General features: G+C 40.0%; 1 protein-coding gene across 1 annotated transcript; it reads left to right on the plus strand.

Moving 5' to 3' along the window:
- Positions 1–953: 953 nt before the first annotated feature.
- On the plus strand, positions 954–19,874 carry LOC145941422 (uncharacterized). The gene is made up of 5 exons (XM_083047538.1): positions 954–1,065; positions 2,362–2,528; positions 17,833–18,025; positions 19,347–19,544; positions 19,732–19,874. Exons 1-5 carry the CDS (start codon positions 954–956, stop codon positions 19,872–19,874), a joined length of 813 nt encoding a protein of 270 aa, XP_082903664.1.
- Positions 19,875–19,927: the final 53 nt, after the last annotated feature.

A 19,927-nucleotide genomic window follows, 5' to 3' on the forward strand; every position in this document is an offset into this window, starting at 1 on the left:
TTATCTTTCTTTTATTAAAGTTTTCAAGATACATCTATATGGTATGTATTGAAATGTGTATTGATTGTTCACACGTTGATTTTTTATTGATATGGCATTTATTAATCACATATATCATAATATATCATACACATAATATTATTGTATGTACATATATATTATATATACAGGGTGTCCAAAAAGTCCGGAAACGGTTGAATATTTCGAAAACGATCCACTATAATGAAAGATATAAGTATACCAAACTGGAGGGCTTAAAAAAAGCTATTTAATTATCATATCAGCTTGACCTTGAATAGCACCATCAAGGTCACATAAGAATCACTTTGATTTTTTTAAATGGGACCCCCCATTTTTTATTGCATATTCTTGTAGCTTATCTCGAGAGCTTTCTAAAACATTATAGGAAAGTATTTTTTTCTTAAGTACTTTTCGAGTTATAAGGTTTTGAAGTTTACAATTTTTTGACAAAATGTAAAATATTTTGTAAAATATTCAGTTTTCGGTTTAACTATGTGTTTTCTTTACACCAATTGATTGGTCTGATTATTCTGTGCATAAAAGTATAAGTAAGATTACCGAAAACTGAATATTTTACAAAATATTTTACATTTTATGTCAAAAAATTGTAAACTTCAAAACCTTATAACTCGAAAAGTACTTAAGAAAAAAATACTTTCCTATAGTGTTTTGGAAAGCTCTCGAGATAAGCTACAAGAATATGCAATAAAAAATGGGGGGTCCCACATATCATATATATCAATTTGAATATATTCAGATTACGAAATTTTTTTTATAATTTTGTTTTTTACATTCTTTTTCTATTTTCTTTTCTTTCGTTATTTTATTCCTCTTTATATTATCCAAAAATTAATTGTTATACTTATATAATAATAATAATAATATAAAATAATACTAATATAAAGAATTGTTATGATACACAGATACGTAAAATGGCGAAAGTATACAAAACTATACACGAGGAGATGGATGAAATAAATCCAATCGAATTATTTACACCAAATGAAATTTTCGATTCGATCAAAATATTTGATTCAACTATATAAGTATATAACATGTTTAATTTTATAAAAAAAATTTTCATGTATTGATTTAATTTTTATATTACATTTATTTCTTTCAGTTGTTTATTGATATCCAGAGTGTTTGATAATTAACTGACCAACGCTTAAGAGTAGATTCCTGAAATAATTTGAAAACGATTTTTGCTCAACGAAAATGTCGAGACACCAATAATTTTCGAATTATAAGCGATTAAAAATAAAGAGTTTTTTGCGAACTAAGCCTTGTGAAAATAAAATATTAATAAAATCACATTTTTTAGAAATTTCAAGTAATGTTTACTTTAATAGAATTTTTATTTAAGGCTTAGTTACAAAGATACATGATGATAAAAATTGAGAATATGCTAAAAATGATGGCCTCCCTCTATATTTTCGCTGAAGATAAATGGTCTCAAAATGATCTCAGAAATTTATCCTTAAATGTTGGTCAGTTAATTACCAAACACTTTGGATATCAATAAACAACTGAAAGAAATCATTATAATTTAAATATTCTGGAAAATTTAGTAAAAAATTATTCGTTATTATTTGTTAAAAAAATATAAAAAATGTATATTATGATGTTTTTCTCATAGATAAAAATATCTGATTAATCAAAGATATTTGAAAATATATTTAAAGAAAAAAATTTTTTTTCATAAACCAGAAACCTAGAAATTTGTATTTTTTAAATATGTTTTTATTACTGTTAAATATTCATTTTTATCTCGTTTTAAATAAAAATAAATAATATGTATTTAAATATTAGATACAATGTGAAGCTAATTCGAAATGTTTAATCTCATTGTTATATGATTTATTTATACTTAGTAATATACAAGTAATTTTTCTTATTTTCCTAATTCTCACTTTTTAAATATTTTTTATATAGAAAAAACATTTAGTTATTTTTTAATTATATTTTAATTCTATTTTTTTAATTTTTAACTTCAAATCATATTTTTGATTTGAATATTTCTTTAAGCGATTTCTTATAATTTCTCTAATTCTCACTTTATATATTTTATTTTATAAAAGAAACATAATGTGAAAGTTATCCTTTTAATTATATTTTAACTTTTCTTAATTATTAATTACAAATAATATTTTTATTTTCTGATCCAAATATTTAATTCAACTGTGTAAATATATACCATATTAATTTTTTAAAAAAATTTTACTTTATTTTGATTAAACTTTTATTGCATTTATTACTATCAATTTTTTATTAATATATAATCATTATATAAAACAAATAAAGTAAAAAATATTTAATCGACGATCTTATTTCTTATAGCGATAATAGACTATGTAGACAATATTGAATCGCCCCGTATTGTTGGTAATAGCCAACAATACAAAGTATTCAAATTTTATTTGAATAATAGATTTGGAAGACGTATCCAGGTTATAGCTTGGAATGACGAAGTTGAAGTAACTGTACCTTTTATAATGCCAAATTATGTAAATATTTATCTTTTTATATTAATTTATCTTTCTTTTTAACAGTAATATATAAATTAATAATAATATATAAAATAATAACAATATATAAAATAATAACAATATATAAAATAATAACAATAATACATAAAGATAGAGGCTTCCGGTTCCGGAGTGAGAGTGTGTGACAGTCTGTGAGAGTCTGTGGTTAGAGTTATACGGAAAAAAGGTGGTTGGAAGGAGAGGAGTGAAGAGAGATGTGTATGAGTGATAAGAGAGCAGAAGTAGAGTGAAAGAGAAAAAGGGAGGGCGGTGAGTAGTGAGAATTGGGACAGGATAGAGGGAAGAAAGTAAAGGAGGTTAGGTGAGGGAAAGACACGAGGCGTGGAAGGTGCAGAGAGAGTAGCGAGTGTAGACGGGTGGTGCGGAAGGTGAGAAGGCATAGAATATAGGCAGTGGAGAAGGAAGAGTCGAGTGGGTGGGACGGAACGGTAGAGTACGGATAAAGAGTAGAGAAGATAGACCGGGATAAGAGAGAGTAGGACGCGGAGAAAAGAAGGGTGACGAGAAGTAAGTATAGGCGGCAATGGAAGTAGTGGAGTTAGCGAAGGTAGGAGACGGGGGAGAGGCGGTGGAGGCGGGAAAGAAAAAGGTGGGGAGGCCAAGGAGGATAGAGGAGTTAGGGAAGGAAAAGAGTGGGAGTACGGGGAGCACGGGGTGTATGGAGGATTTTTTCAAAAGGAAAAGGGATGTGTTAGGAGAGGAAGGAAAGGATAGAGATGAGGGGAAATTGAGGAGATTCAAAAAAACGGAGAAATTACAGGAGGAGGGGAAAGAAGATTTAGGCTACTTAATTAGAGGAATGGAAGAAAGAATAACGAATAAGATCAGTGAGGAGATAGGGAAGTTGAAACTGGAAATAAGGCAAAGGGAAAAAGAGTGAAAAAAGGGAAAAGAGGAGATGAGACAAAGGATTCAAAACTTAGAAAAGAGAGTAACGGAAATGGAAAGTGAAAAAGGAAAGGGGATGGAAGGGGGTAGGGGATTGGAGGAGACAATGGTAGCTAAAATGATAGGATGGGATAGGAAGATGGAAATGAAAGAGAGGGAGGAAAGGAGGAATAATATTGTTATTCGTAGATTAGAAGGGGGAACGGGGGAGACGAGGGAAAGGATGAAAAAAGTGTTAGAGGAGATCGAAGTAAAAGCTGAGATAGAGTGGGTTAGAAAGATGGGAGGAAAGGAAAGGGGGGAGACGGATACGGTGGTGGTAAGGTTAGGAAGTAGAGAGCAGAAGAGACAGGTAATGGAGAGGAAGAAAGGGTTAAGAGGGAAGGCGATAAGGATTGAGGACGATTTAACGTGGGAGGAGAGAAAAATAAAATGGAAGCTGGGGGAGATTGCAGACGAGGAAAGGAAGAAGGGGAATAGAGTGTGGACAGGATATGGGAAAATTAGAATAAATGAATGTTGGTGGAGATGGGATGAAGGGGAAGGTAGGCTTAGGAATTGGAAGGGAGAGGTAAGAGAGGAGAGTGAAGAGAGGGGGGAAGAAGAGGACCGGAAGAGAGAAAAGGAATAAGAAAATGTAGAGAGGAGAGGAAAGGAATAAGAGGGGAGGAAAGAGAAAGAAAGGGAGAAAAGAGAAGGAAAGGGGGGAGAAGGGGAAACTAAAAAAGGGAGTAGGAGGGAAAGGAGAGAAGAAGATAAAAGGTGGAAGGTGAGTTTCTGGAATGTGGCAGGAGTTAAGAATAAGGGGGAAAAATTTTGGAAGGAGATTAAAAAATGGGACGTGGTAGTGATGTTGGAGACATGGGTGGACGGAAAAAGTTGGGATAAGGTAAAGAGAAATCTGCCGAAGGGATATAGATGGGAGAAACAGTTGGCGAGGAGGAAGAATAAGAAGGGGAGGCCGATGGGGGGGATTATTATCGGTGTCAGGGAAGAATTAGGGATGACAATGGGGGGAGAGGTAGGGGAGGAAAAAGGATTAATGATGGTGGAGGTAGGGCTAGGAGAGGAGAAATGGAGAATAGTGGGGGTATATGTGAATGGGGATATGGAAAGAAAGTTAAAAGTGTTGAAGGTTTGGATGGAGGAGCAGAGGGACGATAGGTGGACACTGATAGGGGGGACTTCAATGCAAGGACAGGCACGGGGGGAGGGATAGGAGGAGAAGGAGAGGAAGAGGAGGTGGAAGGAAGATCGAAAGATAGAAAGATAAATGGGGAAGGGAGGAGATTAATAGAAGGGATGGAGAAAGTAGGATGAGGAATTTTAAACGGGAATGTGGAAGGGGATGAAGAAGGGGAGTTCACGTATACGAGGGGAAGAGGAGAGTCAGTAATAAACTATGTGATTTGTGAGGAGAAAGTGAGAGATAGGGTGAGAAGATTAGAAATAGGAGACTGTATAGAGTCAGACCATCACCCGTCATAGTGTCAATAGAAAGAAGGAGCGGAGGGAAAAGAGGGAGAAAGAGAGGAGGAGAGGAAGGGAGAGGGGGGAAATGGACAGTAAGAGGAGGAGAAAGGATTAAAGGATAGATTGGGAAGAGGGAGAGGATGGGGGCTTAGAGGGAGAATTAGAAAAGAAGGTGAGACAGATCGGAGAGGAGTTAAGAGAGGGAGCAAGGGAAAGTGGGGATAGGGTAAGGAAAGGTTGGTGGGACGAAGAGTGTGAGGAGAAAAGGAAGGAAGTGAGGAAGGTTCTAAGAGAATGGAGAAAAAGGGGGGAGGAGAAGGGTACAGAAAAATGAGGGCGGAGTATAAATTGATATGTAGGAGAAAGAGGGAGGAGGAAAATGAGAGATGGATTAAGGAACCTCAAGAAGCAAGGACGGAGGGGGAAGTTTGGAGGGTAGTGAACAGGGAGAGGAAGAAATGGAAGGGAGTAAATGAAGGGATAGAGTTAAAGGAATGGAAGAAGTATTTTATGTCGCTACTGGGAGGGGTGGAAAGTAAAGTGCTGAAGGGAGAAAAGGGGAGGAGGTTAGAGGATGAGGAGCAGGAGATAGAGGGGAATGAAATAAGGAAAATTTTGGGGAGATTAAAGAATGGAAAAGCGGCTGGGGGGATGGAGTGCCGAATGAAGTATGGAAAGCTGGAGGGATAGGGCAGAAGAGTGGGTGAGAAAATTTTGTAATAGAGTATGGAGGGGGGAGGGATGGCCGGAACAGTGGAAGGAAGGGATAATAGTACCGATACTGAAAAAGGGAGCAGGAGACAGGGTGGAGGACTATAGAGGTGACGTTAATGCCAACGCTATATTAGGTTTACATCGGAATTTTGACGGAGAGGCTAAAGGAAGAGATAGAGAGAGAAGGAATGATTCCACCGAGTCAAACAGGTTTTAGAAAGGGGATGGGGGTTATAGACAATATTTATGTATTGAATTATCTGGTGAACAAGCAGGTAGGAAGAAAGGGGGGAAGGATGGTTGCGGCATTTGTGGACCTGAAGGCGGCGTTCGACTCGGTGGACAGGGAGGTGTTAGGGAAAGCGATGAGGGAGAGAGGGATTAGAGAAGGGCTAAGGGTGAGGATTGAGGAGAGCTTTAAGGAAACGAAGAGTAGAGTGAGAGTGGGGGAAAGGCTAGGGGAGAGTTTCTGGACGGCAAGAGGGGTAAGGCAGGGGTGTCCGATGAGTCCATATCTGTTCAACCTGGTTGTGGCAGATGTGGAGGAGGTACTAAGGAAGGGAGGATGGGGGGGAGTAAAATTGGGAGACGAGAAGGTTTACTGTCTGGCGTATGATATGGTTCTGCTCACAGAGGAGGAGGAGGAAGGGATGATACATATGATGGGGAAGCTGGAGGAGTACTTGGATGGAAAGAAGCTGGAGATTAATGTGGGTAAAACGAAGATAATGAGGTTTAAAAGAGGGGGTGGTAGAATGAGGAAAGTGAAGTGGTGGAAAGAGGTAGAAGAGGTGAAGGAGTTCACGTACTTGGGGTACAGGTTGCAGAGAAACGGGGGTCAGGAAGCACAAGTGAGGGAGAGGGTCAGAAAGGCAGCGGCGGTTATTAGACAGGTATGGGGGATAGGTAAAAGGAGGTTTGTGGGGGACTGGGAGAGAAGGATTTGGTTATGTGAGAGGCTAGTAGGAACGGTGATGGGGTATGGAGCGGAAATATGGGGCTGGAAAGAGAGAAAGGAGGTAGAATCGATGCAGGATAGATGGATCAGATGGACATCCCCCAGGGTGGAGAGGGCGGCTATGGCCTTAGGCCGCCTTCTCCCGAACCTGGGCGGGCCGGGCGAAAGTGTTCGCCGCCTATACGCTGGCACTATCCACGCCATGTACGCGTTGTACGGTGCCCCCATATGGGCGGAGAAGGTAATCGCCACCCACAAGCTGCGAGACAGCTTACGTCAATTGCAGCGACGGGTGGCGAATAGAATCTGCCGGGGGTACCGGACAGTCAGCTGGGTGGCAGTGGGGGTACTCGCTGGAGTACCCCCAATAGAGATCCTCGCCCGCATGTATGCAGAAGTGTACAGCAGGATACGCGAACTGCAGCGGGCCCCCGCCCGCGATCCCCATCGCGGTGACGGACGGTGCCAGACGTACCATTAGGGGACAGTCTCGGCGGGTCTCCATAGATCGTTGGTCGGGCATGCTGGAAGATCCAGCACTGCCCGGCCGGAGAACCGTCGAGGCGGTTCAACCTATCTTGGCCCAATGGCTCAATAGGTCGAAAGGCGGGGTGACCTTCAGAATGACCCAGATATTCACCGGGCATGGATGCTTCGGTGAATATCTGGGTAGAATTGGAAATGAACAATCCAGGGTGTGCTGGTACTGTGATTGTCAATATGACACGGCCCAGCACACCCTGGCAGAATGTCCGGCCTGGGCCGGCTGTTATAGCCCTAAAAACTATAACTATAATTATTAAAATCACTTAATATTATTATTTTGTATATATTACACAAAAATAAGTAAGACGCATGCTTGCAAAAGCGCTGAGGCAATAAGAATTTCGACAAGCATACGAAATCCGAAAAACGAGACTAACGCTGAGTAAGCACTGCGCTAATTAAGAAATTACCAAAATCGCAAGCAAAGCGTTCCATTAACCTCCTTCGCTTGCGACTAGTAACCCAATTATTAGATATAAAAAGGACCCTAAGACAACTCTCGAGGTCCCAGTCAAGCTGCAGTAAAGCGCAAGTACGTTAATAACAAACCACGACACGATTGTGAACAAGTGATCTACGCAACAACTGTGTAAGCATACTTTATTTTGCGTCATCCCAAGACGCTCATATACTTTGTACAACTGACTATTTATTTTAAATATATTGTGAAACCACAACCGGAAGTGAAATTCCCCCTGACGTTCCCGAGCTTCCTAGTTCTAATTCGGTAACGATCCCTTATCTATCCTGTGCCTCACAAGGGCATAACATAATTTGGTGGCAGCGGTGGGATCTACCGAAGGATCGTCTTGTGACAAGGAGTGACAAATACTTCCGGAAATCAGTTGACAAAATCAATCACGAGAACTGACACCGTTAGTGATAAAACAGTGAACGTACGAAACGCCGAGAGCCATCGCCGTAAAAACGACGACCAACACCGTGGGACCACCATTGACGAGACAGCACCGCCAAGCTGCAGACCGCCACAGCATCCACGGAACCTGGGACCACCACACTAGCCGCTGATACGAAATACATCGAAAATGCGAGCTGCACTACTGCTGTAAGTGCGAAACTAACTATTATAAAAATACTCTTGTAAGGGAGAAACCCCTCTAGCGTCGAGAAATAAGCCCGAAGTTACTCAATGTCGGAACGACCTAAAAAACGCGTCTCATTTAAGCCACGATTCTGGAGCGGACCAGCTCAACTTAATCGTAGATTCGGTTCCGTAACACCCGTACAAGTAGCCGAGGAAGCGGTACGCGACATTCGCGATAACGTACGCACAAATTTAGATCGACGTTACTCGGACGATAGCTCACCAGAAGTAGGTGCCGAACCTATAGAGGAAAACGTACGTCCTTCTAATTTAGACGAAGGAAGACGCCCCTCGGATCGCGCGTCTTCCGAGCGAATTTCGGTTAGGAGAAACTATTCCCCCGTATCAGTCGACGATAGCGTTTTAGGCACGCAAAGCGAGGACGACATGAGACGAAACCCTCCGACGCGGAATGCCCCCCCTGAAGATGTCGACAGGGAAATCGAACGCTTACGATCAATAATCGACGGTAATGCCGCCGCGTGTTATGCCGATGCCGGACGTCCAGTTTTCAGTCCAAAAAACGACCTACTTGTTGAACTCATACAAGGGCAACGCGAAATGCGGAACGAAATAGACCGATTACGCACCCAAATACGGGACCAGCCCACGAATAACCGAGAGACACAACAAACGTCGAACCGACACCAATTAGAAAATGCGCGAAATACAGACCGTGACCTCGACACGACCTATACGTACGGAAGATCAGGAAACGACGTGAGGAACCGACGAAGTCTCCCTTCAAGGTATCTGGCCCTAAAGGAAGCACGCGCCATGATCCCCGAATTCAATGGGACGCCTCATAAACTCAAAAAATTTTTAAATGCATGTACTTACGCCATGAAAAAAATTCACCCCGAGGACGAAGAATCCTTAATTCAAGAGGTCTTATTCACAAAACTAGACGGAAAAGCCATGCAAGACTTTGAAACGCACGATATTCAAACATTCGAAGAATTAAAGGAACAATTAGAGTCATGCTATAAATCCAAACGCAGCACGACGAGCCTACAATTAGAGTTCAATTCACTAAAACAACAACCAAACGAAAGCACACAAGAATTCGGTCAACGCGTCGACCTATTAGCAATGAAACTATACGACTCAATAACTGAGGGAAAGGGCTACACCCCGGAAAATAAATGTGGAATACAGCAAACCATAAAGGAACAAGCACTAATAAATTTCCAAATAGGGTTACGCCATGACCTTAAAATCCTCGCACGGGCGCAACGCTTTAAAACTCTACAAGAGGCAATAACCGGCGCCGGCGAAGACGAAAAACTCCTCGAGACCCCTAGGGCCGCGGATAAGCAAACGCACGAATCAAAGTATTCGCAGCATCCGCATGCAACGCGGATTCAATGTCACAAATGCGGAAAAAACGGACACTACGGACGCGACTGCCGCAGTAGCTTCAAGTTCGCGCTCCCAAAACCGGAGAAACGATCGCAAGTAAACGCGATCATTAAGTACTGTAATTATTGCAAGAAATCCGGGCACAACCGCAACGAATGTTGGAAATTAAACGAACGACCAAAAAATTGCGGATACAAAAAACAAGACGAAGACCTAAAATCACACTCCAAATATACACGCGAGCAACGCGAATCGCTTCGTCAACGAAAACAGAGCACCGACTCTAATAGCGGCAGCGAAGACGAAAGCAAAGACAAGAAAAACCCGCCAAAAAGGGCGCTAGAATACCGCGTCGCACACATAAAAGGCGAACCAGGATTACCTACAGTAACACTACCCATACGCGAAGCAAAACAAGGGAGGGTAAAAATGATGTGCGACTCAGGAGCAACCACTTCATTAATAAAATTAAAGGAATTAAAAGATGATACTTTAATCCATGAAGACGATATTTCACTCACCGGAATAACGGGACACAAGGTACACACCATAGGAAAGATAAACGCTACAATCAAGATAGGTGACCATAAAATAAAACACGCGTTCTACGTGGTAAAAGACGATATGCCCATCGAAAACGACGGAATCTTAGGATTCGACTTCCTACAAAAACATTCCACCGTCTGCGATTTCGAGAAAGCACAGTTAAGGCTAGGGAAAGGTATCTTAAACCTACACTCCACTAGCAAGATTATCTTAAAACCTCGCTGCGAAACCATAATTAGAGCCACGACAAATATAAACAAAATAGGCATAGTTCAAGCAGCAGAAACCGCCCCCGGTATATACATCGGAAATGCGCTAGTAGAACCGATCGACTTCACTTGCCCGATCAGTATGATAAACACGACAGACGAGGAGGTCGAAATAGAAACACCAACAGTGACCATCGAAGAAATCGAACGAGACACTACAACCGGGATAAACGCAATAATTAGCGACAAATTAACCAAGCTAGAGGAACCACGGAAGAACCGCGTTTGCAAATTATTACGAACCGACCATCTAAACAATGAAGAACACAGGGCACTTTTAAATATCTGTGAAGAATACCAAGACATATTTCATGTAGAAGGGGAACCCTTAACGTGCACCACCACAATAGAGCACGAAATAAATACGCGTTGTAATACTTCACCCGTAAATATAAGACCATATCGCTTACCCGAAAAACATAAAACCGAAGTAAGCCAACAAATAACCGAGATGCTAAAAGCAAAAATAATAAGGCCGAGTATGAGTCAGTGGAATGCACCCTTACTAGTTGTGCCTAAGAAGATGGACGCATCCGGACAACCTAAACTTCGAGTAGTAATAGACTTCCGAAGACTGAACGATCTAACCATAGGCGATTCATATCCTCTCCCGAATATTACTGACATATTAGATCAGTTAGGCAACGCCAAATATTTTACCACGCTGGATTTGGCCTCAGGATATCACCAAATTCCAATGGCCGAAAAAGACAAAAATAAAACCGCATTTTCAACACCCCACGGACACTACGAATTTAATCGAATGCCGTTCGGACTAAGAAATGCGCCAGCAACTTTCCAGCGGTTGATGAACTCCATACTCAGCGGAATGCAAGGGCTCAAATGCTTAGTTTATTTAGATGACATCGTCATATACGGAGCCAGCCTAGAAGAACATAATAAACGACTCAAGGAAGTACTGCAACGACTCCGAAAGAATAACTTAAAACTCCAACCCAATAAATGTGAGTTCCTACGAAAGGAAGTTATATATCTAGGCCACATAATAACAGAAAATGGAATATCGCCAGATCCCTCGAAATTAACGGCAATAAAAGAATTCCCAAGGCCCGAAAAAGTAAAGGACATACAGTCATTCATAGGCCTTGCCGGATATTACCGAAAATTTATAGAGGACTTCTCCAAAATCGCCAAGCCATTAACAAAGCTGACAAGAAAGTCAGAAAAATTCGAGTGGACCACAGACCAACAAAACGCCTTTGAAACATTAAAAGAAAAACTGATGACTGCGCCAGTGTTGCAATATCCCGACTTCGCACAAGAATTTATAGTGACTACCGATGCTTCCAATTACGCTATCGGAGCAGTGCTATCGCAAGGTAAAATAGGTAATGATCGCCCCATTGCTTACGCAAGCAGAATTTTGTCACGAGCAGAAAAAAACTATAACACAACTGAAAAAGAGCTACTCGCAATAATATGGGCCGCCAAACATTTTAGACCATACATATACGGCACGAAATTCAAAATCGTGACCGATCATAAACCACTAATATGGCTATTCAATGTCAACGACCCCGGATCGAGACTGATTCGATGGAGGCTCAAGTTAGAAGAATACGATTACGAAATAATACACAAGGCGGGTCGAGCGAACGCAAACGCTGACGCATTAAGCCGTAATGTAATCCGAGATACAAGCGAATCGGAAAAGGAGCAAAAAATACATGCAATAGAAGTAAACAACACAAGCACTGAAAATACTGAAAATTATACGGAAGAAGAAAGGAAACAAATATTACATGAATATCACGACGCCCCCATAGGAGGACATCAAGGTGTCGAGCGAACTTTAAAAAGAATTCGCCTAAAACACGATTGGCACGGAATAACAAAAGACGTCGAGAAATATATAGCTAAATGCGAATCGTGTCAAAAAAACAAATTGTCACGAAAAACTAAAATGCCTTTAATAATAACAGATACACCCACTGCACCATTCGAGAAATGTGCATTAGATATAGTCGGACCACTAACAGTAACCACGAAGGGAAACAAATATTTGCTAACATTCCAAGATAGTTTAACAAAATATAGCGAAGCAGTACCAATCCCAAACCAAGAAGCGAACACGGTCAGCAAGGAATTTATTACAAAAATCGTTCTCAAACACGGGACGCCCGAAAAAATCCTTACAGATCAAGGAACAAATTTCCTCAGTGAAATATTCAAAAATACATGCAAGCTGTTAAAAATAAACAAAATACAGACAACTGCATATCACCCTGAAAGCAACGGCGCACTAGAACGATCACATCGCACGCTGGCAGAATATCTACGACATTACATTAACGAAGACCAAACCGATTGGGATGAATGGATACCGTTCGCAATTTTTTCTTATAACACCACACCACACACAGCAACAGGATACACGCCCTTCGAACTAATATATGGACGACAAGCAGAATTACCGACTGCACTAACGAAACCCCCAAGGCTAACATATAATTACGACGATTACGCACAAGAGATGCGAGAAAGAATACGAGCTACCAATCAACAGGCAAGGGAACATCTAAAGGATAAGAAAATTAAAGCCAAACAACAATACGATAAAGAAACAAAAATAACAAAATTTAGAATAGGCGACAAGGTACTGGTCTACGACGAGACGTTACGACGAGGACGATCAAAGAAACTCGAATCATTATGGACCGGACCATACGTCATACTCGAAAGGAACTCAGACGTAAATTATACAATAAAAAAAGGAAGAAAGACTATACGTATACACGCAAATAAACTCAAACAATTTATAGAAGCATAAACGAACTGTATTATTACAGGATGCTCACTTGCTGGAACAGCAAGGTACTCGCAAGGCCCCACGACGACAAGGATCGCCCATATAAAATACACGAATTTATTCACAACCCAGGCCTACATTTTGAAAAAATCGGAAAATTACATTATACCGAAGGAACATGGAAACTTGTAATTAAATTAAACTTAGAAGAACTAATGCAAAGGTACGAACAAATAGAAGAATACGTACAACAGCACCAACTGAAATGCGACACACTGAAGTTCCACGTTCAGTATCAAAAGGACGCATGTACTAGCTTCGAGACCATCACAAATAAAGAAGCTAAATATCTGAAGAACCTCATGACACAAATCCAAACGGTTTACAGACCGCCGACTAACAAACGTCGAGGATTAATAAACGGAATAGGAACAATAGCGAAAACATTATTTGGAACGATGGACGCAGAAGATGAGGAACATATCAACCAACAACTCGAGCTACTAAACGACAACCAACAAACGATGCAGCATGCAATAAAAACCCAATTAAAGGTAATAAACGCAACAATAGCACACATAGAAACGTTAGAAAATATAGTTCAACGAAACGAAAATCTATTACGCAAACAAGTACAGGCATTTTTCGAACGCGAAGACATTTCTGAACATTTTGCGATAACCACTGCGGTCATTACAGAACTAATACGCGACGCAGAAAATGTACTAGATTACCTGACACACATACAAAAAGAAACAATACAACTAAAATTAATGCCGGTAGATATAATAACCGCGCATTTAAAGGAAGCGGTACACCAAATACCGCAAGGTTCATATTTCCCGTTCTCAATACATGCCGAGAATTGGTTACAAATAGAAAAATACATGACAGTAAGCGCATATTGCGATAAAACAAAAATTTTCACCATCCTTCATTTTCCGCTAATAACAAAACCTACGTACGATATCATAAGAGTAGTAGCGCTCCCTATTCCGGACCATAACGCGATAATGTCAAGCACAGAAATAACAAACGAACTACTCGCGTTAAATAAGGAAACGCTAACATACGTACTAATAACAGAAAACGTGTTAGAAAAGTGTAAAAGGAACAACTACGATTATATATGTCTAAAGACACATCCAATATACCGTATAAACGCGAACGCCCCGTGCGAAATACAAATGTACGAACAGCGACAACAGTATCATAATAATTGTAAAATAAAGCGAACTATTGAAAGAAAAGCAGTCTGGATCGCATTACACCAGCCAGGCACTTGGTTATATTCAACCACCACTGACCTGCAAGTAATTATACAATGCAACGGACAACATGAGTACAGAGAAACAATAAGAAATACGGGACAAATAACACTACAAGGAAAATGCAAATTGACAACCACAGAAATGACGATACAAACAAGAAACACAGTTTTCGAAACAGAAACGGAAACGTACCTACCAGAATTAAACATAACACTATTACGCGATCTCAAAACTAACAACAATATAACGTTAACAGACGTCACAGAACACGAAACTGAATTAACAGAATTAAGAGCCAAATTACACACGATAAATAATAACTTGGAAAACAATGAGCAAAGGTTTTTCACCAAAAAATACTTTCTATACCCAATGGCAACCAACGGAATAATCCTTACCGTAGTAATAGCAATAATAATTTATATAACAAAAAAAACCAGGAAAACCGTATACAAACCTACAACAATACCAAGACCAAAACCAATATTAAAACGTAGTCTAAGCACGCGATATTAGAAGTAAGAACAAAAATTGTAAAGCATTGTAAATATCGCTATAGAACTAAGAAAACTACGTGCCTCGTTTTCTTTTCTAACGGGGGAGGGATGTTATAGCCCTAAAAACTATAACTATAATTATTAAAATCACTTAATATTATTATTTTGTATATATTACACAAAAATAAGTAAGACGCATGCTTGCAAAAGCGCTGAGGCAATAAGAATTTCGACAAGCATACGAAATCCGAAAAACGAGACTAACGCTGAGTAAGCACTGCGCTAATTAAGAAATTACCAAAATCGCAAGCAAAGCGTTCCATTAACCTCCTTCGCTTGCGACTAGTAACCCAATTATTAGATATAAAAAGGACCCTAAGACAACTCTCGAGGTCCCAGTCAAGCTGCAGTAAAGCGCAAGTACGTTAATAACAAACCACGACACGATTGTGAACAAGTGATCTACGCAACAACTGTGTAAGCATACTTTATTTTGCGTCATCCCAAGACGCTCATATACTTTGTACAACTGACTATTTATTTTAAATATATTGTGAAACCACAACCGGAAGTGAAATTCCCCCTGACGTTCCCGAGCTTCCTAGTTCTAATTCGGTAACGATCCCTTATCTATCCTGTGCCTCACAAGGGCATAACACGGCGAACGGGAAGAGTTAGTGTCGGTGATTGGCGGGGACTTGTCCCTGCCAAAGGTAATGGAAAGAATGGTGGAAGAGGAGGCGAATTGGAAGGCGGTCTCCTCCTTCTGCGAAACAGTCATGTTGTAGAAGGAGGAGAAGGAGCGCGAGAGGGAAGTGTCTGGGAGAAGAGCGAGGGGTTCTCCAGAACCCCCCGCAGCGGGCTCTGGTGGCGGGTCCGTGCCCCCGTCTCCGCCGTCCTCAGCGGGTTCGCCCGCTGCGGGCGGGGGTCGGGGGGGCCTGGGCCCGCCATCCCCGCGTCGTTAATAGACACGGGATGAGGTCTTCGGGGGGGAACTCTAGACGCTTAAGTCCGGAGTTCTACCCCCGAAGACCTCGCGGGAGGGATAAGGACGGTTCCCCCTTGACTCGTCAAGGGAAACCGTTCGAACCTCGAGGAGGGCCCTCGACTGACGACCGAATCCGTTGACCCTTTGGGGGCGGAGGGAGTCCCAGTCGGGGGCCGGGGGGCCGGGGTTCGAGCGGGAAGACTCGAGCCCTGACCCCGCCCCCCCACCAACACGGGAGGGCGTGGCGCGAGGGTGGTGTCCCCCTTGCGCCACAACCGGGACGGATCCGCACGATGGCGGACGGGGACTCGCCTTGATCTCAGGATCAAGATGACTCCCCGGGGAAGGCTAGGCGAGGGGGCGCGAGGACGGCATGGGACACCAGCATCCCTTGCGCCCCCGAGCATCGCCCGAGACAGAACACCCGCTGGGGTTTTAGTGAGGTATACACTTGGGCCACCTGGCCGAACCTTTCGAGGCTCGGTCAAGGGGAACAAGGACTCCCACATAATCCACGGCCTCATCCCGGAGGCGTGGGTATTCATGAAGGATTTCCCCAGCGCATCAAAAAAAAAAAAAGGATCAGATGGACATTAGGAGTAGACTGGTGTACGCCGGGGTACATGGTGAGGGAAGAGATTGAAAAAGAAAAATTTAGGTTGGAAGCAGGGAAAAGGGCGGTGGGATTCGAAAAGAAGCTGGGAGAGGGGAGAGGGAGAAAGCTGGCAAAGAAGTGCATGGAGGAGATGGAAAAGAGGATTAGGGATGGTAGAGAGCTATCGGGATGGGAGGAGGAAAGGAAAAATTTCTTTGAGGGAAGGGGAATGGGAATAAAATAAATGGAGGAAAGGAGGGGGAGCGGGGAAGAAATGTATGAAGGATGGGAGCAGCGGGATAGAGAATTGCAAAGAGAAGAAAGATGGGAAAAGATCAGAGAGTCTAGGTATAACAGATGGTATGGGGAGATAAAGGAGGAAGGAGTACCAGCATATCTAAAGAAGGGATGGGGGGAGAGTAGATGGAAGAGGGTGATTAGGCACAGAATGAACAATGAGAGGAGCAAAGTATTGGGAGAAAGAGGAAAGGAGGATCTGCAGGAGATGTGGAGGAGGGGAGGAGACATGGGAGCATGTGTTGGGAGAGTGCATGGGGTAGGAAGTAGAAGGAGACTAATGGGAGTGGATGAATATGATACTAGAGAAGGAAGGGAGGGAGAATGGTGGTTGAGGGAGTTAGAGGAGAAAAGAGAGGGAAGGGGGGAAGAGGGAGGAGGAAGGGGAGAAGGAAGGTGGGAGGGTGAAAGGACGGATGGATGGAGAGTGGACGAAGGAATCGGAAGTCGAGGCGGTTGTGTTTAGGGTCAGATCTCTCTCTCTCTCTTGACAGGTTGGAATAGGGTAGAAGTGTAAGATAGTGTGTAAGATAGTTATAAGGAAATAATGTAAATAGTTGTAAATAGTTGTAAGTAGATGTAAGTTAGAGTAAGGAAGCGGCAGATAAACAAAGAAGAGAAGGAAGGCTTGATAGGAAAGGAGAAAGGAGGAAAGGAGAAAGGAGGTCAAGGAGAGGAGAAAGGAAAGGAAGGACAGAGGAGGAAAAGGAGAGAAGGAGAAAAGGGAGAGGAAGAGTTTGGGGGAAAGGGGGAAAAGAATGTTGTAGTAGAATGTGAGGTCGCATATGGCCAGGAGAGGAAGGAAAGATGGGAGGTGTGAAGGTTTGGGTACGCTCCGTATAAAAGCGCCTTTAATCCCCAAGGGGACAAATAAAGTATACATACATACATACATACATACATACATAAAATAATAACAATATATAAAATTATAACAATAATATATAAAATAATAACAATAATAATAAATACTCTTGATTTAGATTGTTCATCTTGATGGAGTACAGGCTGGAATGCCAAAAATATCATCTTTCAATAACGGAAACGTACAGTACGAACTTTTGATTAGAAATAATACAATTATTTCTAATTTGGGTAAATATGAACCCAATCAAACATTAGAAAAACCGATTCCAGTTACTATAAGTGAAGTATTGAATGTTTCAGGAAATATTAGTAAGTTATTATACTGCTTATATATACATGCACAGATATACATATATGTACATATACAATGTTAAAAATTTGAGCCGATAAACATTAAAGAAAAGAATACTTTTAAATAAACATTTTTATTATTTTTAATTATTTTTTTATTTTATTTTTTTTATTTTATTTTTTTTATTTTATTTATTTTATTTTATTTTTTTATTTTATTAATATTTTTATTTTTTTAATTTTTAATTTTTTTACAGTGTTACAAATTTGAGCCAATAAATTTTAAAGAGAAGAATATTTTTAAATAAACATTTTTATTATATTTTCTAATTTTTCAATTTTTTTTACTTCAGGTGGGTCCCCTTTACATAACCCGTTTCCAAGTCCTAGACGGTTTATTTTTTATTACTTTTTATTATATTTTATTATTTTTTTAAACATTTTTTAATTATTTTTTATTATTATATTTGTTATAGCCCGAACTATAACCAGTAGTTATTAGAAATTAGAATTTACTGAATATCTTTATAGAATACTGTAAAACATTTTTGCTTATAAAAGAGCGCTCTCGACAAACGCTCGTCGCGTGAAAACGCTAACGCAGCGAGACACGCGCGAAGCACCGGAAACCGCGAGATGCAAGCGAAGACCTGCGACTTCAACTTCGCTTGCAATTAGACCAAAAACGCGTGAGTATTGTTAACCAATCAGGGACTTGTTTCCAAGGGCCTCGCCCGTTGAAAATCAAAGAACAAAAGAAGATATAAGACGGAGAGCCCGCCCGCGAAGGCAGTCTCGAATAAAACTCCTAAACATCAAGACGGAGTCTCGAATAAAACTCCTAAACATCAAGACGGAGTCTCGAATAAAACTCCTAAACATCAAGACGGAGTCTCGAATACAATTCCTAAACATCAAGACGTGGTCGCTAATAAGAATCCGGAACATCAGGACGAGACTCACTAATAAAAAATCTGAATCATTAAGAGAATTACTAATAAACGCTCGTTAGCCAAACATCGAATGTTACGCGAATATATATATATATATATTTAAAGAAAGGTCGAGAAATAAAGTGAAACTAAATTTAATCAGAAATAAGAGTCGATTTAATCAAAAGAAGAGAATAATCCTCCTATCTTCCTACGACGTCCCGGTCAACCCGAGGATCCTCATCCTTAATTCGGCGCAACCCCAGTGCCTTGTTCGAGGCACACAACATATTATTTTATTTTTTATCATTTTTATTTTTTCTTTCAATATATATATTTTTTTTATTTTAGTTTATTAAATAATTCATTTTAATATTTACATATACAATACATTACGTATTTTTCAGTACTACAAGGTTATTTAAAATCTAATTTTGCGGAATTACATGACAATAAACTTAATAAAGTAATAGGTTACGGATCAATAACTGATGGGACTTACAAATTAGAAATGCATGTTATGAATTATAATCATGATGATTATCTTTTATTAGATATATTAAAAGGTAATAAAAGAGAAGTAATAGGAGTAATGCAAACAACAGGTAATATATATTTATATAACATTTATCATAAAAATTAGAATATTTAAAATTTAAAATAAAACAACATTTATAACAAAAACAAAATTTATATAACAAAAAAATAAAATAAAATAAAACAAACAAAATATATAATAAAAGCAAGCATAAAATAATTCTTTATCAGTTTAATATATTTATTATTTTACAGTCAACCCAATATATCTAATGGTAAATGATATTAAAAATATAAGAAAATTAGATGGACTTATGTCTATTAAAGATTTACTGAAAGGAATACGACATCCTAACAAAAGGAAAATAGAAGGAGAATCTTCACAAGAAGTAAATTAAATTATTTAATGCATTAAATTATTTAATGCATCTTTTTAAATTTTAAAAATATG

The sequence above is a fragment of the Prenolepis imparis genome, unplaced genomic scaffold, assembly GCF_030444845.1.
Source record: "Prenolepis imparis isolate NDT839.2.m4 unplaced genomic scaffold, iyPreImpa1.0 SCAF_10, whole genome shotgun sequence".
Classification (NCBI taxonomy): domain Eukaryota; kingdom Metazoa; phylum Arthropoda; class Insecta; order Hymenoptera; family Formicidae; genus Prenolepis; species Prenolepis imparis.